The following is a 21,931-nucleotide window of genomic DNA, read 5'->3' on the forward strand; positions in this document are numbered from 1 at the left end:
GAACGCGGCACATTAAACGCTACATTTGGGCTGCTTTAAAAACATAAGATATTTATCTATTTAATTTTTTAAGAAATTGTGAAATGTTAAATGTTCCGTTCATAAAGGTAAGCTTGCAGTTGATCCTCCTGGACGGCAGGTGGCGGTGTAGGCTAAGAGTTCATCTAGAACCGGATCCACAACCTCAACCTGAAGTGGTAGCTTTAGCCATTGACAATAACAAAACGCTTCGGTATTTAACTTTTTAATAGTTCAGTGTTTAAATTAACATGTTTTTCTTATACTTGACATTGTCATTTTTGACATTAGAACAGAATAACTTACGGGACACCGTAAAATAAGCCACGATTTCACGATATCCTGGCTAATGAACAACTAGATCTCAGAATTTGAACTGTTTTATCAGCTGGTAAGTTTTCTTGAGTTGAACAGATCCTGCTTTACTTGAGCCAGCTTAAACGAGTCTGAGATGAATGTGTTACATATCTACAGTAATTCTGTCACAAACCTGAGGAATCTAATTGTTTATTTATTGTTTTTACTGATAAATACCTGGAGGGTTTTTTTTTCATAGAATAAATAGAAGGTGCTGCTTGTTTAACATGTCCCTAAGTTCTCATTTATTTAGGCCAGGGGTGTCAAACTCAATTGCAAAGGATGGCAATATCCAAAACACACCTCAGGTCCTGGGAACATGATAAACATTTTTTTTAACACTAAAACTAAATTTTAAAACTTTAAAACTGTAACTTTTTTACATAATTATGAACTAGATATATAGCATTACCTGTGATAATGCTAGTGTGAATGCTGTAAGCTGAATTTGGCCACTGAAGATGCTGAAGCTGATAGCTGAAGATGCTGAAATTGATAAGTAAAAACACTGAAGCTGAAAACCCTGAAGTTGAAAGTTGAAAACCCTGAAGTTGATAGCTAAAAACTCTGAAGCTGATAGCTGAAATCATTAAAGATGATAGCTGAAAACGCTGAAGCCGAAAACGATTAAGCTGATAGATGAAAAACGCTCAAGCAGATAGCTGAAAACGCTGAAGTTGATAACTGAAAATGCTGAAACTGATAGTTGAAAACTCTGAAGCTGATAGCTGAAAATGCTGAAGCTGTTTGCTAATACCCAGCTAGAATATTAGCTAAATGCCTAATTTGTCTAACAAAAAACAAAACTTAGGTTTGCCAAAACAGCTAGCATGTAGCTGAAAAATTAGCTAACTCCAAAATAGCCAAAAAAATCTTAGTAAATGCCAAAATAGTCCAAAAAGCTAACAGAATGACAATTTTGGAAACCGTAACCTTTTAACATATTCATGAATAATAAAAATGCAGGAATATTATTCCAGAATAAATCAACTTAAACCTTAAATAACTTTCAGTATTTTACTCTCCATAAAAATATATTTTGTCAAAATTATAGAAGTTATAAATCAGCGCAAGATAACATCGGGTCATTAATAACAATAAAATGAAATGATCTGGAGGGGCGGATAGAATTACCTAGAGGGCCGGATCTGGCCCCCGGACCTTGACTTTGACACATGTGATTTATGCTGTTTCTGTACACAGACTTGAGCGTATTCCTGAAGCCCTCCCAGGCTGTCCCACTCAGAGGGGGGGCGCGGCTGTCCTTGAGAGACCCTCAGCAGGATGATCCGGCAGCTCTTCATCTTGTCCTCGAAGGGCGACCCCCTCCTCTTCAAAGACTGTATCCTCTCACCTGTTTAAAAACGCTGGTTTGGTGTTTAGTCCTGCCTCCTCCTTTACAGTGACAGTGCTTGTGGGGGGGTATCCCCAGTCACTTGGGGATATTAAGGTCCTCATAAAAATGTTTTGCATTGTTCCAACTGCAAATAAATGAAGCCAAATTCCAATAATCACGGTGGTTGTCATCACAACCAGGTAATTGGATGATGCTCTTTAGAGTGGGGGGGGTTTCTCTCGGCCTAAGCGGGCACAGCTGCTCTGTCGTTCGCATGACTCTGAATATACCTTGACCTGTTTCCAGTCCGTGGAGAGGCGGGGGACGATGTGGTCAACGTTTTCTACCAGAAGGTCACGGCACTACCTGGAGACCAGCCTCCGGTTGTCATGGTAACCTCTCCTCCAGCAGCCTTTTTCCTGTTTGCTGCTACGTCTACATGCCCTCGAAGGCTGGAGTACTTATAGCAATTCCAGGTTCTGGAAGTCATCAGAGAATTCTGTCTCTGCAGGGTCTGAATATTGCAGATATAGGCATAATGGCGGAGCGTTCCACCTTCCTGTTTCTTTCAAAACTCATCTGTTCTTCGTAAACTCTGTGGTACTAACAACTGTAGCGTTAATGCTGCTAAAAGGAAGAAACAGCGGTTGCAGGTTTACACAACGCTGACCTGAGGTCCCACCTCTGTCTGCACTTGCACAAACTACAAACATATCAGATCACGTAGATGCATGCTGGGAAGTATTTTCTTTTTTGGGAGAATCTATATCTCCTTATGTGATTGGGTGAAGGCAGTGGGATGATCCCGTCTGCAGAAATGATGTTTTTGTGAGGCTGCGCTCTCCTCCTGCAGGCGTTCAGAGACCTCCACTTCCTGCACGTCAGGCAGGGGGGCCTCTACTGGGTCGCCACCACCACAGCCGACGCCTCCCCGTTCACCATCATTGAATTCTTGAACAGGTTTGGTCGCCAGCCTCCTGGACCTTTGAGCAGAGCCTGCCGGTGCTGGTTCTGCTGCCAGCAGAACTCAAGCCGCTCTGTGTGTTTCAGGCTGGCGGCGCTGGTGAAGGATTATTGCGGCGGTCTGTCAGAGAAGTCGGTTCAGATGAACTTTGCTCTGATCTACGAGCTGCTGGACGAGGTTCTGGTGAGTGCCTGTCTGTGGGGCTGTGGTGGAGCTAGCATTTATATAAAATATTAGCTAAATCCCATAACAGCCCCAAAAAACAGAAAAAAGCCTTAGTTAGCCAAAAACAAGCTACAATGTAGCTGAAATATTAGCTAAATTCCACAACAACCTAAAAAACTAAAAAAAAAGCCAAAGTTAGCCAAAATAGCTAGCATGTAGCAGATATATTAGCTAAACTCCACATTAGTCGATGATTGTTCGTCTAATCGTGGCAGCCCTACTAACATCTGAACGTGTCTGTCTTGCAGGACTACGGTTACATCCAGACGACGTCCTCTGACATGCTGAGGAACTTCCTGCAGTCGGAGGCGGTCAGCTCGCGGCCGTTCAGCCTCTTTGACCTCAGTAACGTGGGCCTGGTAGGCTGCTCCTCGTGCGTTTGCAGTCAGAGACAGCGAGATGTATCACTAGAGATGACATGCTAGCTTGTTGCGTATGCAAAGTTGGACGCCATATTGGAATGGTATCGATGTCTGTTTACTGTTGTCTTACAATTGTACAGATCTGGAAAAACTAGAATGTGACTTTTCACTAGTAAATGATTGCTGTCAGCTGATAAAGGAGAACTTCTAGAAAACATCTGAACAAGATCTGAGTGAGTTTACTCTCAATAATGAACGTTTAGGATGATCTTGTCGTCTATTCAAAGTCTATTCAAAGCTTTAGACTTCTCACTGTTTCCATGTTTTCTGTCAGGACACCGATCTTCATGTTTATGGAGGATGATGGTGGTATTTGTATGTGTGTTAGACCTCAGATCAGACCAGGCGACCTGCTGGTAATCAGATTACTAAGAGGAGAAAAATAAACTAACCAGGATTTCCTCAGTAGTGAAGAAGGAAGAGTCCATCAGCGCTTGATTCCTGGGAAATATATCATATGAAAGACCGTCCTTGTGTTGGTGCCCGAGTCCTTCTGTTAGAGGCGGGTTGGATCCACTTGTAGAACTGGAGCCCCCAGCCCACTGTCACCACCCCCGCCAGGTGAAATTACCCCACGGCGTTGCGTCGTCTCGACCGGCTCCGGCTGTATAATAAGTCCTGGACGCTGTGTGTTTTAAAGCGGGCGCCGCCCGGACCTCGCCGCTTTGGGACCATCAGGACCGGCGCGGCTGTTGACCGGGCTGCACTGCTCTCAGTCGGATCAGACCGTGTCACGCTGATCCATGCACGGACCGGCCCATATATAACAGGCGCTAGCGGTCTACGGGGACGTCGGCTACCCACCGACCCGTTTATAAACACAGACTGAAGAGTCTAACAGTTTGAGTAAATCTGTGTGTAGATTAGAATAAAACCACAACCATGCATCAGGTATGTATTGTGTTTCTATATAATAACCTATATATTTATAGAAATGTTTGAAATGTTCATTTCTTTCACTTTGTACAAAAACAGTATTACCATGACCTGGGAATTATTTTTCTGATGATCAGTTTTTCCTTTTTAACATCGGACCAAAATGAATCATTTCATGGTCATTTTACTGGTTCTGCTATGACATGTCTCGTTGTTTTAGACCATTCCAATATGGCGTCGCTCTTTACGTGTCTTGGACAGTAAAGAGCCTGCGTGTCATCTCTAGTGGTTAACCTCTATGATCAGCTCCTCCTCACGTGTCCTCGTTGTTTCGCTGCAGTTCGGCGCAGACACTCAGCAGAGTAAAGTGGCTCCGAGCTCCGCCGCTGCCAGACCCATCCAGGCCGGCAGGGAGCAGGTAAGGTCACTCCTGCGTGGGACCCACCTCTTCCAGGACGTCCTCTCACCCCACTGTTTCTGCCTGGGCGTGTCTTCCAGGGGGGGCGGAGCGAGATATTCGTGGACGTGGTGGAGAGGATGTCGGTGGTGGTCGGCTCCAACGTGAGTACTTCAGCCTTCCTGAGGCGTGCACGCCATCAGCTGCGTCCGTTCACACAGACAGACCGCCGGGAAGGTTTTTATTTTTTCATCATTCTAAAACACCAAGGATCTCCCGACTGCAGGAGAATCTGGGGGGAGGAACTTCTGGTTACAGAGGAAAAATAGCAAGAAGTCCCTCCCCTGTGCCCAAAATCCTCGCCTGGAACCCTCGTTTTCAGCTTTCAACCTTTTTCTTGTTACCGCTCTCTTTTTTTCAACCGTTTTTTTCTCTTTGACACTCTCTGTCACCAAGAAAAAACGGCATTTCTTCGGCTTTTTCTCTGGAGGGAAACGGGTTTAGTTATACAAATTTGAACACTTGTTGAGATTGACTTGACAGAAATTAAACGATGAGCGTTCTCTGTCACATTTGAAGCTCATCTCACAGACGAAACTGTTAGACAGTTACAGTTTATTCACATTTAAAAGCCTAAAAGCTGAAACGTTTTTAAAACATCATTTTTGAAATGGTTTCCTACAGTTAAGGAAATTTCCGCTTCCAGCTTGATATTGTTTCCGGCGCGGTCTTGAGTGTGACCGGAGGCCCCTCCCCAGTGGTGATTAATAGAATGTAATTAATGTGTTAATATGTATTAACGCCCTCAGGCGTCCTGCCGTGCAGCTGTGAGATCAGCGTAATAAAACTGACTAAAATAAAAGTAAACTTTTGTTTTACATTCTGTGATTGAGATTCTATTAAATTAAAGAGATAATATGACATTTATTTCTGTTTTTTGGACAAAAGCGATCTTTTGTTTTAATAAATAAGGCGGAAAATGAATTTCAATCCAACAGCTGTAATGTAGCTGCAGCTCACCCACGATGGCGGGGGCGGAGCCAAACAGAGCTGTGTGCTATGAGAAATCCAACAAAGAGGAGACCGATCATTATTCTATTATGGGATGGGGACCGACATGAGTTTTCCACAATAACAAGCACCGGCGTTGTCTAAAAATTGCAGAAACTCCACGGTTCTTTGTGAAAGTCCCGCCCACCGACATCGCAGGAGGCGATCAGTTCTGAATGGACAGACACGCCCCCACCGGTGTAGATTCCAGTCGAGCTGACCTGAAATCCAGCTGGATCAAACTTCTCCCAAAAAAATGTTTTTTCATTATTTTTCACAAACACAATAAAGAAAATCTCTCGGAGGAAAAGAAAAAGCTAAAAAAAAAAAAGAAACAGAATTCCAGGAAAAATGTCAAACCGACAGCAGTGAGAAATTCTTATTTTTGGGGGGCCTGGTTTGACTTTAGCTTGGATTTCTCTGGACATCTAAAACTTTTGTTCTATGTTGTAAAAACAGTTCATTAAACATTTTGGGGTTTCCACAGCAAAATGAATCCCATTTTTACAGATGGAATTTTCAGTTTTTCCATGATTTTATGAATAAAACTGATAAAAATGACAAAATAACGGTAATGTCACATACTTGAGGTTGTGCTGATTGAAATGACACCAAATAATTTTGTCTTTCCAATTAAACATAAAGGAAATTCAAATATAGACAAAAGTTTTACACCCTAGGTTTCCAAAGGGTTAAAAATAAACATTTTCAATCTAGAATTTTGTGTGTGATTTCATATTATGATTATTTGCAGATAATAAGTTGCTGGCAGATACTGTAACAAAAAAAAGGGCGATTAATTTTTTCCAGATTCGCGTTTAATTAGTTATTTTTTTTCCAAAATACGTTCTGAAGAAAGTAAAATGGAAAAAGAGAGGATGTATTCAAACGGGAAAAAGCCTCAGATTGTCTTTTCGGCGGCATCGTCCCCCCTGCTGGACCCGGGAGATGACCTCATTCATGCGCCTCTCTGCTCTGCAGGGGGTCCTGATGAAGGCAGACGTGGAGGGGGAAATCCGAATCAAGTGCTTCATGCCCAGCTGCTCAGGTGAGTGAGGGTCACCTGTGGGGCGCCTGCAGTGCACGTGCACTCACCGTGCACTCTCATTCTCATCTGCCGGCAGAGATCCGGATCGGTCTGAATGAGGAGCTGAGCATCGGGAAGTCCCAGCTCAGAGGTAAGGGCTCCACGTTTCTTCACCCAGCCTGTCAGATCTCACCTGACGGGGGCTCATCTGAGGCCCCGGCGGTGTCGGGGGGACATGACTGGGCAGTTTGTGGATGGAGCTGCTGCAGCTTTGACCTGAGAAAAGCCGACGGTTCCTGTTCAGACTGGTTCTGCAGAGCAGTGGGCCTCATGTTCTGCTGGGTCTGCAGGTTACGGAGCGGCGGTTCGAGTGGACGGGTGCAGTTTCCATCAGGGGGTGCGACTGGACGAGTTCGACAGCCACCGGATCCTCCGGCTCTGCCCCAGCCAGGGGGAGGTGAGGCTGTTGGGATGCCGCCTGGTCCAGTGACCCGGCAGAACCGATTCATCCAGTAGAAGCTGGTCTGATCCTCAGGCCCTTTATAGATTTTTGCTTGCATTGCTCCTCTTCCTCTGTCTGTGCTGTATCCTCCTTCATCTTCCTCTGCCCCCCCTGCAGCAAACAGTGATGCAGTACCAGCTGACCGATGACCTGCCGACCGCTCCGCCTTTCCGGCTCTTCCCGACCATTGAGAGAGACGGCACAGGAAGGTGAAGACTGAACCTGCCGACCACTTTAACTACGCGGTTTAGGCTGAATCTGAATTCTGCCCCCACAGCGTCTCCCTACCCCCACATTTAGCCCCCCAAACGGAGAGATATGGCAAACGTCACTCCCACTCGATGATGTCATCAATAATCATCTCCGTTAGACAGTAGCTTCCAGTGCTAGGAAAATACATAACATCAGCTTTATAACTTTAAAAAGGTCATGCAAAAACAAGAAGTCATTACCAACAGTTAAATATAAACTTCTGTGCTTCAGAGCACATCCACGAGAAGAAATGTGGTTCTCCTCCACGCCACAGCGCGTCACAGATCACCCTACCGGCAGAGGAATACTTAGCCTTATGTCTCCACCTCTTTCCATTATCACTATCGCTCAGTGGTTTTCATTCCAGCTCAAGTATTCACATGACGTTCAATATGTTGCACTGTTCTGAGAGTCCCTGGATAAAGTCTCACATGTTCCAGGAATGAGTGGACCAAAGACCGAGCGCCCAGTATCATCATTATTATTGTTAGGGATTTTTGTTCTCAAATTCCTTAATTTTCAATCATTTTCAAGCATGTTTTTAGGATCTTCCTATGTTTTTATTTTCCATTTTGTTACATAAACCACATTTGTTCTCATATTTTTTATGACAAATGCTTTTTATTTGGTATATTATATCTGATAAAAGTTACCTGACAAAAGTAATACTGTAACTTTTTGTAGTGAAAGTGTTCTAGGGTTAAAAACAAATTAAAATGGCCCTAAAATGCCCAGGATACAGACTCACAGATCAGATTGTCATCAGATTACAATGCGGTCTTTTTCCTGCTTTACTCAGATTACAGAGAGCTGTAATTAAATACAGCAGCTGTTGCAAGGTAGATCTGTGTTCTAACAGGGGCAGTTCTGGGGTTACACCTTATGGCAGGAGTGTCAAACTCACACCTTAGGTCACGGGCCGAACAGGATAAACATTTATAGAACACTCTAAAACTACATTTTTGAAACTATAAAACAGTAACTTTAACATAATTATGGACTAGATATGTAGCATTACCTGTGATAATGCTAGAGTGAATCCTGTAAGCTGAAATTGGCATCTAAAGATGCTGAAATTGATAGCTGAAAACGCTGAAGCTGATAGCCAGCTAAGATATTAGCTCAATGCCAAATTAGCCTAAAAAAGCTAAAAAAAAATAAATAAATAAAAAGTAGGTTAGCCAACACAGCTAGCATGTAGCTGAAAAAACAACTAAATTTCAAAATAGCTTGTAAAACTTGAAAAAAAAACGTAAATTAGCCAAAACAGCTAATGTGTAAATATTAGTCTAACTTAAAACAGCCTTAAAAAAAACCTAAATTAGCTAAACTCAAAAACTGCTTAAAAATACTTTAAACAATCCTAATAGCCTAAAAAACAAAAAAAAAACTTAGGTTAGCCAAAACAACTAGCATGTAGCTGAAAAACAGCTAAACTTCAAAATAGCCTATAGAACTTAAAAAATGTAGATTACCCAAAACAGCTAACGTGTAAATATTAGCCTAACTCCAGAACAGCCTAAAAAAAGAAACATGGATGTTCTTTTCTTTGTGTGGCTGCAGACAAACTCTGCATTTCCACCGATCATCATCAGCTTCATTTTTCTGTTTCACTGAACTCGAAGAATCCTCTGAAACTTACATCTTCAGGGTGGGGGGGGTCTGGAAAATCGTCTACATCTGTCAGCTGAATATGTTCATGTGACAGTGGTGTGACTGCATGGTTCCGTGACCTCTGACCTGTGGGGGTCACATTATTTCATGTGCTCTGTCTGTGACCCCTGCTTGATGACTGAATACCCCCCCCCCCTACAGGCTGATCCTGTTCTTGAAGCTCCGCTGTGATCTGCCCCCCAAGAGGTCAGTCCTTCTGCTGAACATGTGAGGAAGAGGATGCTGATGATGAAGCTGATGTTGCTGTCTTCTCTGCAGCTCCGCCGTGAACGTGTGCGCCTCCGTCCCCGTCCCGAAAGGAGCCGTGAGGTGAGGCTTCCTGTCCACACCAGCTGGGGTGCAGGTTCTTGGACGTGGGGGTGTTGTTTGTGTGAACGGCTCAGCTCTTGTTTGGGGAGGAAGACTCTTTTAGGGAGGGGCAGAGAGGCGTGTTATTAAACAGCCGGCCTGTCGCCATGGCAACAGCCTTTGAGTGGATCCGGCTCAGGTCCAGAATGTATACAAACCCAGGATCTCCCAGCATGCAGCTCATCACTGATGCCCCTCCCCTTCTGTGCTGTGGTCCAGTTTGTCTCAGGAGCTCAGCAGTCCGGATCAGAGTGCCGAGCTGCAGTCGCAGAACCGGGCCGTGGCCTGGCAGATCCCCCGTTTGGCCGGAGGAACACAGCTGTCCGCTTTGTTTAAGGTGAGCCCCCCCAGCACCAAGTCCCGTCAAACCCGCCAAGCCTCACACCCCTCTCCCTCTGTTCTCAGCTGGACGTCCCGGGCCTGAGCTCAGCTTCCATGCTGGAGGTGGGTCCGGTCGGCCTGAGCTTCGAGTTGCCCAAGTTCACGGCCACGGGGCTGCAGATCCGCTTCCTGCGCCTGTCCCCGGTGCAGCCGGCGCCATCGCAGCGCTGGGTCAGATACGTCACTCACTCCGACTCCTACAGCATCCGGATCTGACCGCAGCGGCAAAAGCTGAGCGGAACCCGCTGACTCTGGTTCTGGTGTGAATCCAGTCGTCCCTGGATGGAGCCGGAGTGTGTTCTCTGAGCAGCTGCTGCACCCCCCACCAGGACCTGCAGCAGATGAACCTGCCCCGTGGGCCGGCCCCTCCTCTTCCTCTGGAGCCCCACAGGAAGCGCCGCCGCGCTGAGCGGGTGAAAATGACTTTCCGGATCTCAAAGCTGGATCCACAGGATGTAGTAAGGAAAATATCCTGGAAGAGCCGGGAAAGGAGGGGGCCGTGCACGCGCTCAGCCGTGCACGCTCTGCTGCAGAGACAGACAAATTCAAACACTGAAAATATCCTCAAAGTCGTCGTAGGAATTACTGGATTCATTTAAATGTCTGTAGAGGAGGACAAAACTGTTCCACAGAAAACAAGGAAAAGTCCAGAACCGGAGAGAGTCCGGAGTGATCATGAACAGAATGCAGTGAAAACCAGAAAACCCATCATGTAACACATGCACCTGTCTCTGACCCGGTTTGGAGAAGTTGAAAGCTTTCCTAGTTTGAACAAAGTTTAAAGTTAGTCATTTAGCAAAGATGAGACCAGCTCCACACCCTGGTGTGTGTGCGCGGGGGGGGGCTGCCATAGATGCCATAAATCAAACACATCTAATGCACTATCTCTGCTTCTCAACCAACATTCTCCTCCATTGTTTTAATGATTCTGGGATTCACAGCAGCATTACCATGAACAAAAAAACTACTTTTTGAGCTCTTAAGTGATTATACTGTTCATTCACAAATTGGTTCTTTATTTTCATTTTCTAACCACAAACCTGCACTCTCTTTTAAGGCCGATTAGCCGATAGTTCAGCTACATGCTAGCTGTTTTGGCTAACCTAAGTTTATTTATTTATTTTTTTAGGCTAATTTAGCATTTAGCTAAAATTCAACGTTTTCAGCTATCAGCTTTAGCATTTTTAGCTATTAATTTCAGCATCTTCAGTGTTTTCAGCAGCTAAACACTTTGCACACTAGCATTATCACAGGTAATGCTATGTATCTAGTTCATAATTATGTTAAAAAGTTATGGTATTAAAGTTATAAAATTTTAGTTTTAGAGTGTTCAATAAATGTTTATGCTGTTCGGCCAGTGACATAAGGTGTGTTTTGGATTTTGGCCCCTTGTGTGATGGAGTTTGACACCCCTGCTCTTGGATGACATCATGAAATAGGCGGCACCCACACACAGCAGCAGGCGGAGCTTCAGGAATCGAGTTGTTTTATTTCTGGATAGGAAAAAACTCACGAAAAAAAGCAAACATTTCATAACTAATCTGTTTTTGTGTTCTAAAGGTAATATATGATCTTATATATGGATACAGTTTACTCTGAAGGCTTGAATCATAGTATTTACCCATTTACCAGGCTTTCCCCAGAAGCTCTAGTTCCTTTCTTCTGGTTCCACCTGGAAGCCAGAGGTTTAGGTCAGCATGCGGACTCAATTAAGGCTCAGAGAAAACCCAGGTCTCCATTAAAAGTCTAAGTGATGGAAGCAGAGGTCATTAACGCTAAAGTTACAACTTTATTCATCCGTCTGAGGAATGCTGCATTCATGTTTGCTGGTGTTGCTGATGGTGCATCAGCTTATCCCAGTTCTGTTATCAGACAGAGTTCCAGCGAGCTCGTGTCCTCTGTGACCTGCGTTTTAAACTTCCTGTTACTTTAGAAGAGCTTCCGCTTGGCTGTTCTTGGTAAACCGCTCTGCAGAGGTAACATGGAAATGAGTGTCTGCAGAACAGACGACGCCGCTGTTCCGGGTTTCACATCTCAGTTTTGTTACTTCTGCTTCCCGCGTTTTGTTTACGTAAATGTAAAACTGAAATAATTAGATTACATTTTCATGGCGTGCATGTAAATGTGCTCACTCCCATCCTGCTGCTTTCCCACCGCTCTTCCTGTCTGACCAAACTGAAATGTAGTTTTTGGAAATGAAACTGCTCATGATTTGGGTAAAAACCTACCCACTACCATGTTTAGTTGTAGAAAAACTCCCATAAAATATCATTTTCAGCAGTTAACTCGATCAACGTAATTCCATCAGATTGTGAAGGAGAAAAGCGGCTCAACGAGTCACTTTTCTCCTTCACAATCTGATAGAATTACATTGACCGTGTTGACGATTAAGAACTAGAGAATTTGGACTACCTGTGATACTGCTAGTGTGAATGCTTTTTGCTGAGAGTAATCTCTGAAGATGCTAAACCTTTTTGCTAAAAATGGTAATGCACTTTACTTTAATTGCTGAAAGGATTTGCTGAAAAGCTATTTGCAAAATATCCATCCATCCATCCATCTTCTTCCGCTCATCCAGACCGGGTCGTGGGGACAGCAGTCTAAGCAAAGATGCCCAGACTTCCCTCTCCCCGGCCACTTTCTCCCCCTCCTCAGGGGGGACCCCGAGGCGTTCCCAGGCCAGCCGAGAAACATAGTCTCTCCAGTGTGTCCTGGATCTTCCCCGGGACCTCCGCCCAATGGGACATGCCCGGAACACCTCTCCAGGGAGGAGTCCAGGAGGCATCGGATCAGATGCTCGAGCCGCCTCAACTGGCTCCTCTCGATGCTAAAAGACTGGAAATTTGACCTAGTTGACCTAAATTGACCTAAATTTCTGAAAATCTTTTTGCAAAATTGCTTCAAAAATATTTAGTGTGTTGCTTAAATCTGAGCTGAACTCTAAATTAGTAGAGGCCAAATTAGCCAAAAAAAGGTAGTTTGCTGCTTAAATAATAGCTAAACACCAAAATAGCCAAAAATTCCTCAGTAAACTAAATTAGTCAAAAACATTAGCATGTTGCTAAAATAGAAGCTGAACTCAAAGTTAGCCCCAGTGTATACCCCAGTGTATAACAAATTAGACAAAAACGTTAGCCTGTTGCTCACACATATTAGCTAAAGTCCAAATTATCTTAAAAAACCTCAATAAATGCCAAATTAGCCAAAAAGCTAGCACATTGCTTAAAGACTAGCTAAACTCCAAAATAGCCTAAAATTGCTCAATAAACTAAATTAGTCAAAAACAGCATGTTGCAAAAATGGAAGCTAAACTCTAAATTAGCCTAAAATACCTCAAAAGATAACAAGTTAGCCAAAAACGTTAGTATGTTGCTAAAATATTGGCCAAACTCAATTTTTATTTTTTTTTAAATACTATAACAGATTAAATCATAGCCCATGAATATATTTAAATGCTTGTTGCTAATCTACTCAAAATGTTGAAATGTGAAGACTTTCACATTTATTTATATGGGGCATAATTTTCCTCAATATTTCAAAAACTGTAAAGTTTATGAAAACCAAAAATACAGTAATTTCCTGAACAAACGGGACGTTTTGATATCAAGATTACTGAGACTAGGATTGAGTTTTTACATGCCAAAAAACGTACAGAAAAGGAGCCGGAGAATCGCTATTGTGTGAATGCTAGTAATCTGACTTTTCAAAATTTGACTCTTTCTGAGGAGACTCCAGCATCACAAAAAAGTGATTAAAATTCACTTAAGTTGCTTTGTTTTGGGGCTTTGGTTGGCCGGGTAATTTTTGACTCGTAGGACTAAGCAGAAAGTGAAATATAACGTGTTTATGCCAACTTGATTAAACGTAACCGCTTTAGTTTTTGTTTAACTTCAAAAAAGAATATTAAAAAACATTTTCGCTTAAAAAATACACAAATAATGGGACCTCACTTGATGCTTATGCAGTTGCTGATTAACAGACAAACTGGAGTCTGATACTTCAGATGGAAACAAAAGTGACCAGATGGAAAGTCTAAGTACACCAGTCTGATCCACCATCAGGAGCTGTGTGATACTATGAACGAGGGTATCACTGATGGAAGAAAATCATCTGAAAACCAGAATGTAAAAAAAATCGGCATTACAGTTTAATAAATCACAATGCCTTTCTGCTGGGAAACACAGAGGAGGGTCGGTTATGGTTTACTATGTCAGAGACGGGGTGTCTTGACCTGTGCAGGGTTATTAAAATCTGCAGCTCATTAAACATTGTGGAGCTAAAGTTGCTCCGTGGTGGAAAGTTTAGCCTCAGTCTTCATGGAAAATGATCCAAAACAAACAAAGAACACGGAAGCATTGGACTGTTCTGAAGGGTTCTTCTGTGATCCCGGATCTACATCCTGATGAACATCTTTGGACACAAATGACACATCTGGAGAAGATTCATATCAGTTAGACATGAGTTTAGAAAAATTATTTTAAATTATTTTAAAAAATGTTCTCAGTAGTGTTTAAATTCTGATTATGAAGTTTTTAACCAAAATCCAACAACCTAAATGTCTTAAAAAGAGATTTTTCATGTTGATCTGAAGCTTCTGTTTCCAAAATCTCCTCTGAGGGGGCGTGGCTTTTGGAGCTGAGCTGAGTAGCTCCGCCCCTGAACCACCTGAACTAGACACGCTAGGAACAAATGAGGGTTTAGTGCATGTGCAGCAGAGCTGTTGATGGAAAGAAGATCATTCATTCAAACAGAGTCTGTCCAAGACAGTTTGATTGATTTAAAAGGAGAAATACTCAGAAATGGAAAAACAAAATGATTTCTTATTACATTTGTTCTCTTTAATCATTTTTTCTGCTGCTTATTGCTTTGGAATGGAGCCCCTAAAAAACAGAATTAAAATATAAATTGAAAAAAAAAATGTTTTTTCTTAAAAAATACATAGGGTCTATGTCAAAATTTGAAGTAAAAACAAAATTTGGTTAGTAACAAGTCCACATCAGTTACTATCTGATGCGAATCCGTTACTATCCAGAATTTTTAACTTTTTTTAACTTCAATTTTTAGGAAAAAACGGAAGTTCTGATTAGTAGCTGGTGCACATCAGAAAGTAACTGAAAAAAAATGTTTTTCAAAAAATTAAAGGTAAAAACAATTCTTAAAAATCCTAACTGGTGCGCACCAGTTAGTATCGGTGTCACATCAGTCAGTAACTAAATTTTTTTTACATCAGTTTCTGGGGGAAAAATGTTTTTCTTCAATTTTTTTTCACTTACATTTTTTTACTCCGTACCTTGAGGAATAATACACACAATTGATATTTTTAAAAACATGTTTTCTAAATGTTCCCGGCCATTGGGTTGAGTAGGCAGCTAAAGGGTTAAGCTTGAGGGGTAGAGGACTATTATAACATATAACATATCTTGGATATTCTTGGAGCTTACATACATTTCTGCAAGAAGGGATTCTCTGGTAAATTCATGCCAAATTGTACTACAAAATACACAGTTATTTTAATAGCCAGCTCCTGTAGTTGTGAAGCTTTGACCTTTGTGGTGTTTACTCCCCATCACAGAGGAGGCTAACAGTTACATCATTGGTGAGAGTACAGGAATAGTTTGGGTTGAAGAGCAAACAAACTTCCAAAGTTCAAGAGTTAGTTTCTTAAATGGTGGTGGCAGCTGTGGTGCAGCGGTAAAACAGTCAGCCTCTGATCAGAAGATCACAGGTTTGGTTCCCACCTGGTGTTTAAGTGACCTTTGGTACCATTGGGTACACTGCTCTGGGTGGGGACCCCTGCGTAAGGCATCATGTGTGTGAATGTGTGTGAGGGTGAATGGGACTGTGAAACGCTTTGGGCCTTAAAGGAAGGACAGATACAGACATGTTTGAAAAAATCAATCAAGTACCGAGAGTAACAGCAGGATTGTTTGAAAACCACAAATATGAACAAGATTCTGTTGGTAAAAAGGTGTCAAATCAATCAGGAGGTAAATGATCAGCTTCTGTCAAAATGTGTCAGTTCCTCTTCCTGATGTATCTCGGCTGTTTTTGTCTTTTTATGGTCATCTGATGCAAACAAAAAGACATCCAATCACAAGCTTCCTTCCTTCTACCAAGTCAGGTCAATTCCTGAAGTTGAACTACAGTGAGGGATGTGTGTTGTGTCCACTAAACGTATAATAATCTTTTTTTTTTCACAGCTCTGCAAACTATATCTGAATAAATGAATACGACTCACTTTTTAACCACTAAGATCTAAACCGTCTAAAAGACTCTAAATACAGGTTTGAATGTCTGAAGTTGTCGTGTCCTTCAGACATTTTGTTTGTGTTGATTAAAATAAAAAGTTCCAGTAATTAAATAAATAATTTCTCTGTTAATTTATCATTTTAAATGCCAAATGACTATTAAATGTCTTGATTGTTTCCATTTAGGTAAAGGAGTTGGGTTGTGTTGTATCACAGATCTTGTATGTATCAACTCATGGGTTCTGTCCGAACCCCCCCCCAATCAACCCCTAACTGCTAAATAATATAGTGCAGGACTATGTAGTGCCCTGGATTTTAAAGGTAATTCGGACACCATGCTCACTACTTTTATTTTGTTTCTTTAAATGCCGTATATGGCGTAAAAAAATTGATTTCAAAAAGTGAAAATTGAATAAATATGAATATTTCTGATTTATTTATGACTCCGATGTGTTCTGATGGTAAGAATGTGGATGGTTAATTCAAAAATTACATATAAACATGTTTTTGTTGTTGTTCTAAATTGTTCGACCGCAATGCATTGTGGTCCATATTTGCTAATCCAGTGAGCTCCAATGCACGTTAGTTTTTCCTGAAGACTTCTGGGAAATTTCTAGTGCACACGATTTTGGAATTAGTAGATTCAGACAGCATTAGAAAATGAAGAGTGCATTTTATAGTGATTATGGGAGAATTCGGACACAAACATGAACTATGGATCGAGATGGGCGGCCGTGGTGCAGTGGTAGGGCGGTCGACTACTGATCAGAAGTGAGCAGGTTCCACTCCCACCTTGCCCCCCATGTGTCGAAGTGTCCTTGGGCAAGACACTGAACCCTGAATTGCCTCTGGTGGGAGGTTGGCGCCAGTGTTCAGCAGCAAAGCCACCACCAGTGTGTGAATGTGTGTGAATGGGTCTGTGACTGTGAAGCGCTTTGGGCCCTCGAAGGAGGGTAGAAAGCGCTATACAAGTATACGCCATTTAACATGTACATTGAACCATGTGAGAGGAGAAGATTCCCATCCTACTTATGAATATATGTTTACCATTTACATGTAGAGGTTTGACAGTTTTCACCCCCTCAACCACATGTGCAAAGTCAAGGCCCGGGGGCCAGATCCGGCCCTCCAGATCATTTTATTTTATTGTTATTAATGGCCCGATGTTATCTTGCACTTACTTCTAACTTGTATAATTTTGACAAAATATGGCATTTTCTAAGATTTTTGTAGTTTAGCTAATATTTCAGCTACATGCTAGCTGTTTTGCTATTAAAAAAATGCATTTTTAAACAATTTTGCAACATTTTTTTCAGAAATATAGGTCAACTTCAGTCCTCTTTCACAGTTCTTTAACGAAATTTCCAGTCTTTTGGCAAATTTAACAATTTGCAAATAGCTTTTGCATTTTCAAGAAAATCCCTTCATCATCTTCAGCGGCTCCTACAAAGATACTTATTACTTTATGTATTACTACAATGATTCTTTGACGAATACAGTCTGCATAAATCGTCTTTTTAATGAGAATATTTAGATTTTTTTTAGCATTAACAAATGAAGAGGATTCTTACTTATTACTTTTCGTATTGTTAAAATAATTGTTTGATGAATACAATGTTTTTTAATACGAATATTTAGATTATGTTACTGATTAATATAAATGAATTGTCTGTGGATGTTTTGAAATTTTATTACATCAATGATGTTAATGATCCTTTATAACTTGAATCTGTTATTGTAGAGTATAAATATTTGATATTAAGTCCTGAACCGGATATTGATAATTCATGTAGAGAAAATGGTCGAGTCAGGGTGGGATTATATAAATTCGCTTCCTTCCACTCCCTTTCAAGCGATCTAAATGTAATTCATTGTGATGTTTTCATTTTTCTTTTCATGTATTATTACTGATTGCTTGAAATAAACCAACCATTTCACATTAGCATTATCACAGTAATGCAACTTTTCTAGTTTTTTTTGTTTGTTTTCACACCTAAACCCCGACATCCTGCGACCTGAGTGATAGAGTGTTGTGGTTGCTCCAGCTATAACAAAAATACACTGCAGCTGTCAGCAGATTTGGAACATCTCCTGGGTCTGATATAAAGTACTGAAGTTTGTGCCACTTTGAGCTGTTTATTCATAGAGTAGCTTTAGTCGTTTGATGAATATTTTTCATTTAAATAATCTTTATAAACACCGTTTACCAGGTTGTGGAGGTGATCATGTAAACAGCAGGTCAGAGGAGGAGATGACAGCATTGTGCAAAGCGATTGAAGAACAGGGACTATGGTTGGGGTGCACGGTGGTGTAGTGGTTAGCCGTCTTGCTCACACCCAGAAGGTCCTGGTTTGAATCCCAGCTCGGGTGGAGTTTGCATGTTCTCTCCGTTCATGTGAATGTTCTCTCGAATTAACCCACAGACTGGTGACCTGTCCAGGGTGAACCCTGCCTTCACCCAACAGAACCAGCATCCGCATGATCCTGAAAAGGACCCGGCAGCTTCTGAAGATGAATTAACGCCTAACAACTTATGATGAAGAGTCCATTAGATGAGGGTTTTAGGATGTGGAATGTCCAGAAACTGTATGCCACATGAACATAAATAAGGTAATTATGTCACTCATCTCCATTTAAACTCTCATTGTCTTTGTTTTCTTTAAGGCAGTGTTTGTTTTCGGGGATGCTGATGTCTGAGTTCAGTCCTGTAGGCTCGGCATGTAAAGTGTGTTGCTCTGCAGCATCTTTGCATATGAAAATCCCAGAATGAGCTCAGTGTTTGAATCTGATGCACACATGAGGCTGTTTTGCTTAAAATTTAGCTGCATACACAAGTGAGGGTCAGAGGCTCTTTGATCTCTGGGGCCCTCGAGTCTCTGCAGGCCCTCGAGGGCCTCTCCCTCCCCATCTGTGTGTCTTGTTGTCATTCTGATGAAGAGCCTCAGTTGCGCAATCTGAAGGCGCTGCGCATTCACACGCGCACGCGCAGTGTTGTTAGGACTTCTCCGCGGGTGCACAGAAACCTCCAGCCCGGATCCAAACGCTGACTCCGTCTTCTGATGCCGCGGTGAACCGCCGGGATCCGCTCGGAACCGCGATCCAGTTCTGCGTGGACCCGAGCAGACGCAGCCCGCCGCGCGCGCACCAGCGCGCAGCTCTTTGCGGAAGCCGAGGCGGCGCTCCGGACATTAGCATACGAACGAGCGTCGGCGCGCGGACGGCTCAGCGCGGCTGCCCGCACACACGCCGCCTCACCCCGTGAACGAACACCGGCCCCGGCCTCCGTCTGTCAGCATCGAGTGTCCGTCCGCCTGCAGAGGAGATGGGGGACAAGGCGGGCACCAGGTAGGACGCTCCGCTGCGGCGGCTAACGGCTAGCTAGCTGCGTTTTCACGCACTTTGCTAACCGAAGCGGCGGCGCTGCTACCCCGCACACGGGGGCTGAGCCCCGCACGGTTGGCGTCGTGGAGATTCACACTAACGGGGAATGTACGCAGAACCGGCCCGGTTCGGGTTCGAGTGCGGGAGCTGGCGGGCTCCTGGTCCAGAGGTGACGTTAGCTGAGCTGGGTGGGGTAAGCTAATCCCCCGACGCCAGGCAGCCGCTGTCCGCCGCGGGGGCCCCGCTCCGGGGTGTTTCTACGGACATGCTCCGGAGAACCGGCCGCTTATGTAACCGCACACGGAGCCCCTCCACCGCGGTACCTCTGGATCACGGAGGTTCCGACACAAACGAACCCGCACAGAGCGGGTCTGGTTGGAGTGTTTTCAGTGTAAAGTGTGGAAGCAGTTTTGGAGGGTTCGGAACCGGCTCTGGTTTGTACCGTTTCCGGTTTTACAAGGCTGCATCCAAGTCCAGACCTCTGGTACTTCCACCTGCTGAGCTCGGGTTTCAAACACCAATGGTCCAGGTCCCCTTCCAACAGGCCAGAACCGGGACTTGGATCTAATGCTGATGTTGGGATGTGATTCATAACTCAGATGTTCTGTTACCAGTGAAACATCTCAAGATGATCCATTTGGACCTGTTTGGTTCCAGGCTGTGGGCTTGCGGGTCTGTTATCGTCTTCAGGTTCTGGTTTACCTGTTGGTGTCTAAGGAGATGTGGATCTCAGTTCTGATACTTGAGTCATCAGAGTTTAGTGAAGACCACCAGAACCAACACTGCTTTGGGTCAGAGGCATTGGACCCAGATGTGTGTGTGCAGAAGTGGACCATGCTGACTCTGTGTCAGGAGGTTCTTCTCAGCTGGTTCCGCTCTTTAAATGGACACATTGGTGCCCTCTCAGCTAGCTTCCCAACTTCCTGCTTGGGACTTCCTGTTAGGAAGGGACGGGGGCGGGGCTTCCCGTGTATGTTTAGCAGCTTCCTCCTTCATGCACCACAGCTTCCTCTTGCACATCTCTGAGCCTCTCCTCATCTCTTCATGTGGGTCCAAACTCTGCTGCAAAGTTCTGAAGGTTTGAGCTTCTGGTTTCATGTTCTGGACCATCAGCGACTTTGAGCTCCGAAGAACAAATGTTTGGTCGAGTTCCGAGCTGATGGTTGTCTTCTACCTTTGTCTTGGTTCACTCTGTCACAATTGTTTTTAAAGGGAAACCAAACAGGGTAGTTGGAGGCTGATGCCATTCTCAAAGGGGGCGGGGCTAGAGAAGGTGGTGGAAGAGTGGCTTGGATATATGATTGACAGTAAGGTTAGCTTTATGTAATGTACGCTGGGTCTTCAACGTTGGGAGTGGTACCAGGCCGTTTCTCCACAGAACTTTCTGAGGAGGTTGAGGATTTTTCTCCTGGTCCAGAACTTTATTGTTTTGAGCCGCTGGCTCAAGATGGTGCTTTTGCATGGCCAGACAGCTGAGGGTTTGCAGGTCTGAAGGAGACCCTGCTAGCACTGTAGCTAATAAAGGCTAATGTATTAAACAGACAATTCTGAGTGAAATGTTCATTCCATCCATCACCAGGACGCAGTTTGCTGGATATAATTCCAACTCTGTTCCCTAACTTCCTTGTCCACTGGAAAGTTGTACAAACCAATAGATTTTTGACAACTGAAGGTAAAACACCTACGAGCCATGCTAAAGCTAACGACCATCACAGAATCAAAGATGGACGGGGCTTTAATGCTGGATGACATCAAACTTCTTGGACTTACACCAGTTGACTGATTACAAAATTCCTCTGTAATACCTCGTTTCAACCTGTAGGGGGCAGCACACAAACAGTTTGTGACTATATTATCAGGAATCAATTAAGTTTATTTTAATTGATCAAAAATGGGCAGTGACCAACAGACAGAACTTTTAAAGTTCCATTTATAGAGACAGACAAAAAAGTTGATGTAGGGGTTTGGTTAACCTTCAATAGTTGACTAATCGGCGGTTAATTTTTTTGATTAGTCGACTAATTGGATCATGTGTAAAACACAAACATAAGTTAGCACTAATGTTAGCTTAGCTTACTTAGATGACGATCCCTCTTCAGCGTCATCATACGCAGTCATAGCCTCTTCAGGTGTTCATGCGTCGCCGTGGTGCCGCCACAAGTTCTGTCTTGCAGATATTGCATTGGACTCTTTTGCCTTTTAATTTTTTTATGTTTCCCACACTTTCAAGCTCTGTTAGCGTGTTGTTATGGTACCTGAGTCTTCCTAGAACTTCCTGTGACATCACTACTGACTCGGATTAGCACTACTGCACATGTGTGTCAAAGACAATGGCAGACGTATTAGAAAAAAAAAGACCAATCAACTGTCAACAGTCGTTACTAATCGACTACCGTATTTTCCGGACTATAAGTCGCGGTTTTTTTCATAGATTGAATGTCCCTGCGACTTATACTCCAGTGCGACTTATATA

At 43.2% G+C, this 21,931-nt stretch overlaps 2 protein-coding genes across 3 annotated transcripts in view; both read left to right on the forward strand.

The window, feature by feature from the left end:
- The first annotated feature begins 16 nt into the window (after nucleotides 1-16).
- On the forward strand, nucleotides 17-11,023 carry ap4m1 (adaptor related protein complex 4 subunit mu 1). 2 transcript variants are annotated; one of them, XM_024266448.2, is made up of 17 exons: nucleotides 17-232; nucleotides 310-409; nucleotides 1,579-1,717; nucleotides 2,018-2,103; nucleotides 2,565-2,671; nucleotides 2,762-2,858; nucleotides 3,149-3,259; nucleotides 4,539-4,616; nucleotides 4,697-4,759; nucleotides 6,627-6,693; nucleotides 6,770-6,823; nucleotides 7,023-7,129; nucleotides 7,292-7,383; nucleotides 9,242-9,286; nucleotides 9,359-9,409; nucleotides 9,668-9,785; nucleotides 9,854-11,023. In XM_024266448.2, exons 3-17 carry the CDS (start codon nucleotides 1,660-1,662, stop codon nucleotides 10,043-10,045), a joined length of 1,326 nt encoding a protein of 441 aa, XP_024122216.1. In that variant the 5' UTR covers nucleotides 17-232; nucleotides 310-409; nucleotides 1,579-1,659; the 3' UTR covers nucleotides 10,046-11,023. The 2 variants fall into 2 exon arrangements, with proteins under 2 accessions (XP_024122216.1, XP_036071135.1); XM_036215242.1 differs by having other exon boundaries at nucleotides 17-409.
- A 7,992-nt stretch (nucleotides 11,024-19,015) lies between these two features.
- LOC112142851 (arrestin red cell) overlaps nucleotides 19,016-21,931 on the forward strand; it is a 23,878-nt gene continuing 20,962 nt past the window's right edge. The window contains exon 1 of the mRNA XM_024266464.1: nucleotides 19,016-19,422. Within this exon, the coding sequence (XP_024122232.1) occupies nucleotides 19,400-19,422 (23 nt within the window). The 5' untranslated portion in view covers nucleotides 19,016-19,399. The remainder of the gene's footprint in view (nucleotides 19,423-21,931) is intronic.

This window comes from Oryzias melastigma, linkage group LG14, assembly GCF_002922805.2.
Source record: "Oryzias melastigma strain HK-1 linkage group LG14, ASM292280v2, whole genome shotgun sequence".
NCBI classification, from domain to species: Eukaryota; Metazoa; Chordata; class Actinopteri; order Beloniformes; family Adrianichthyidae; genus Oryzias; species Oryzias melastigma.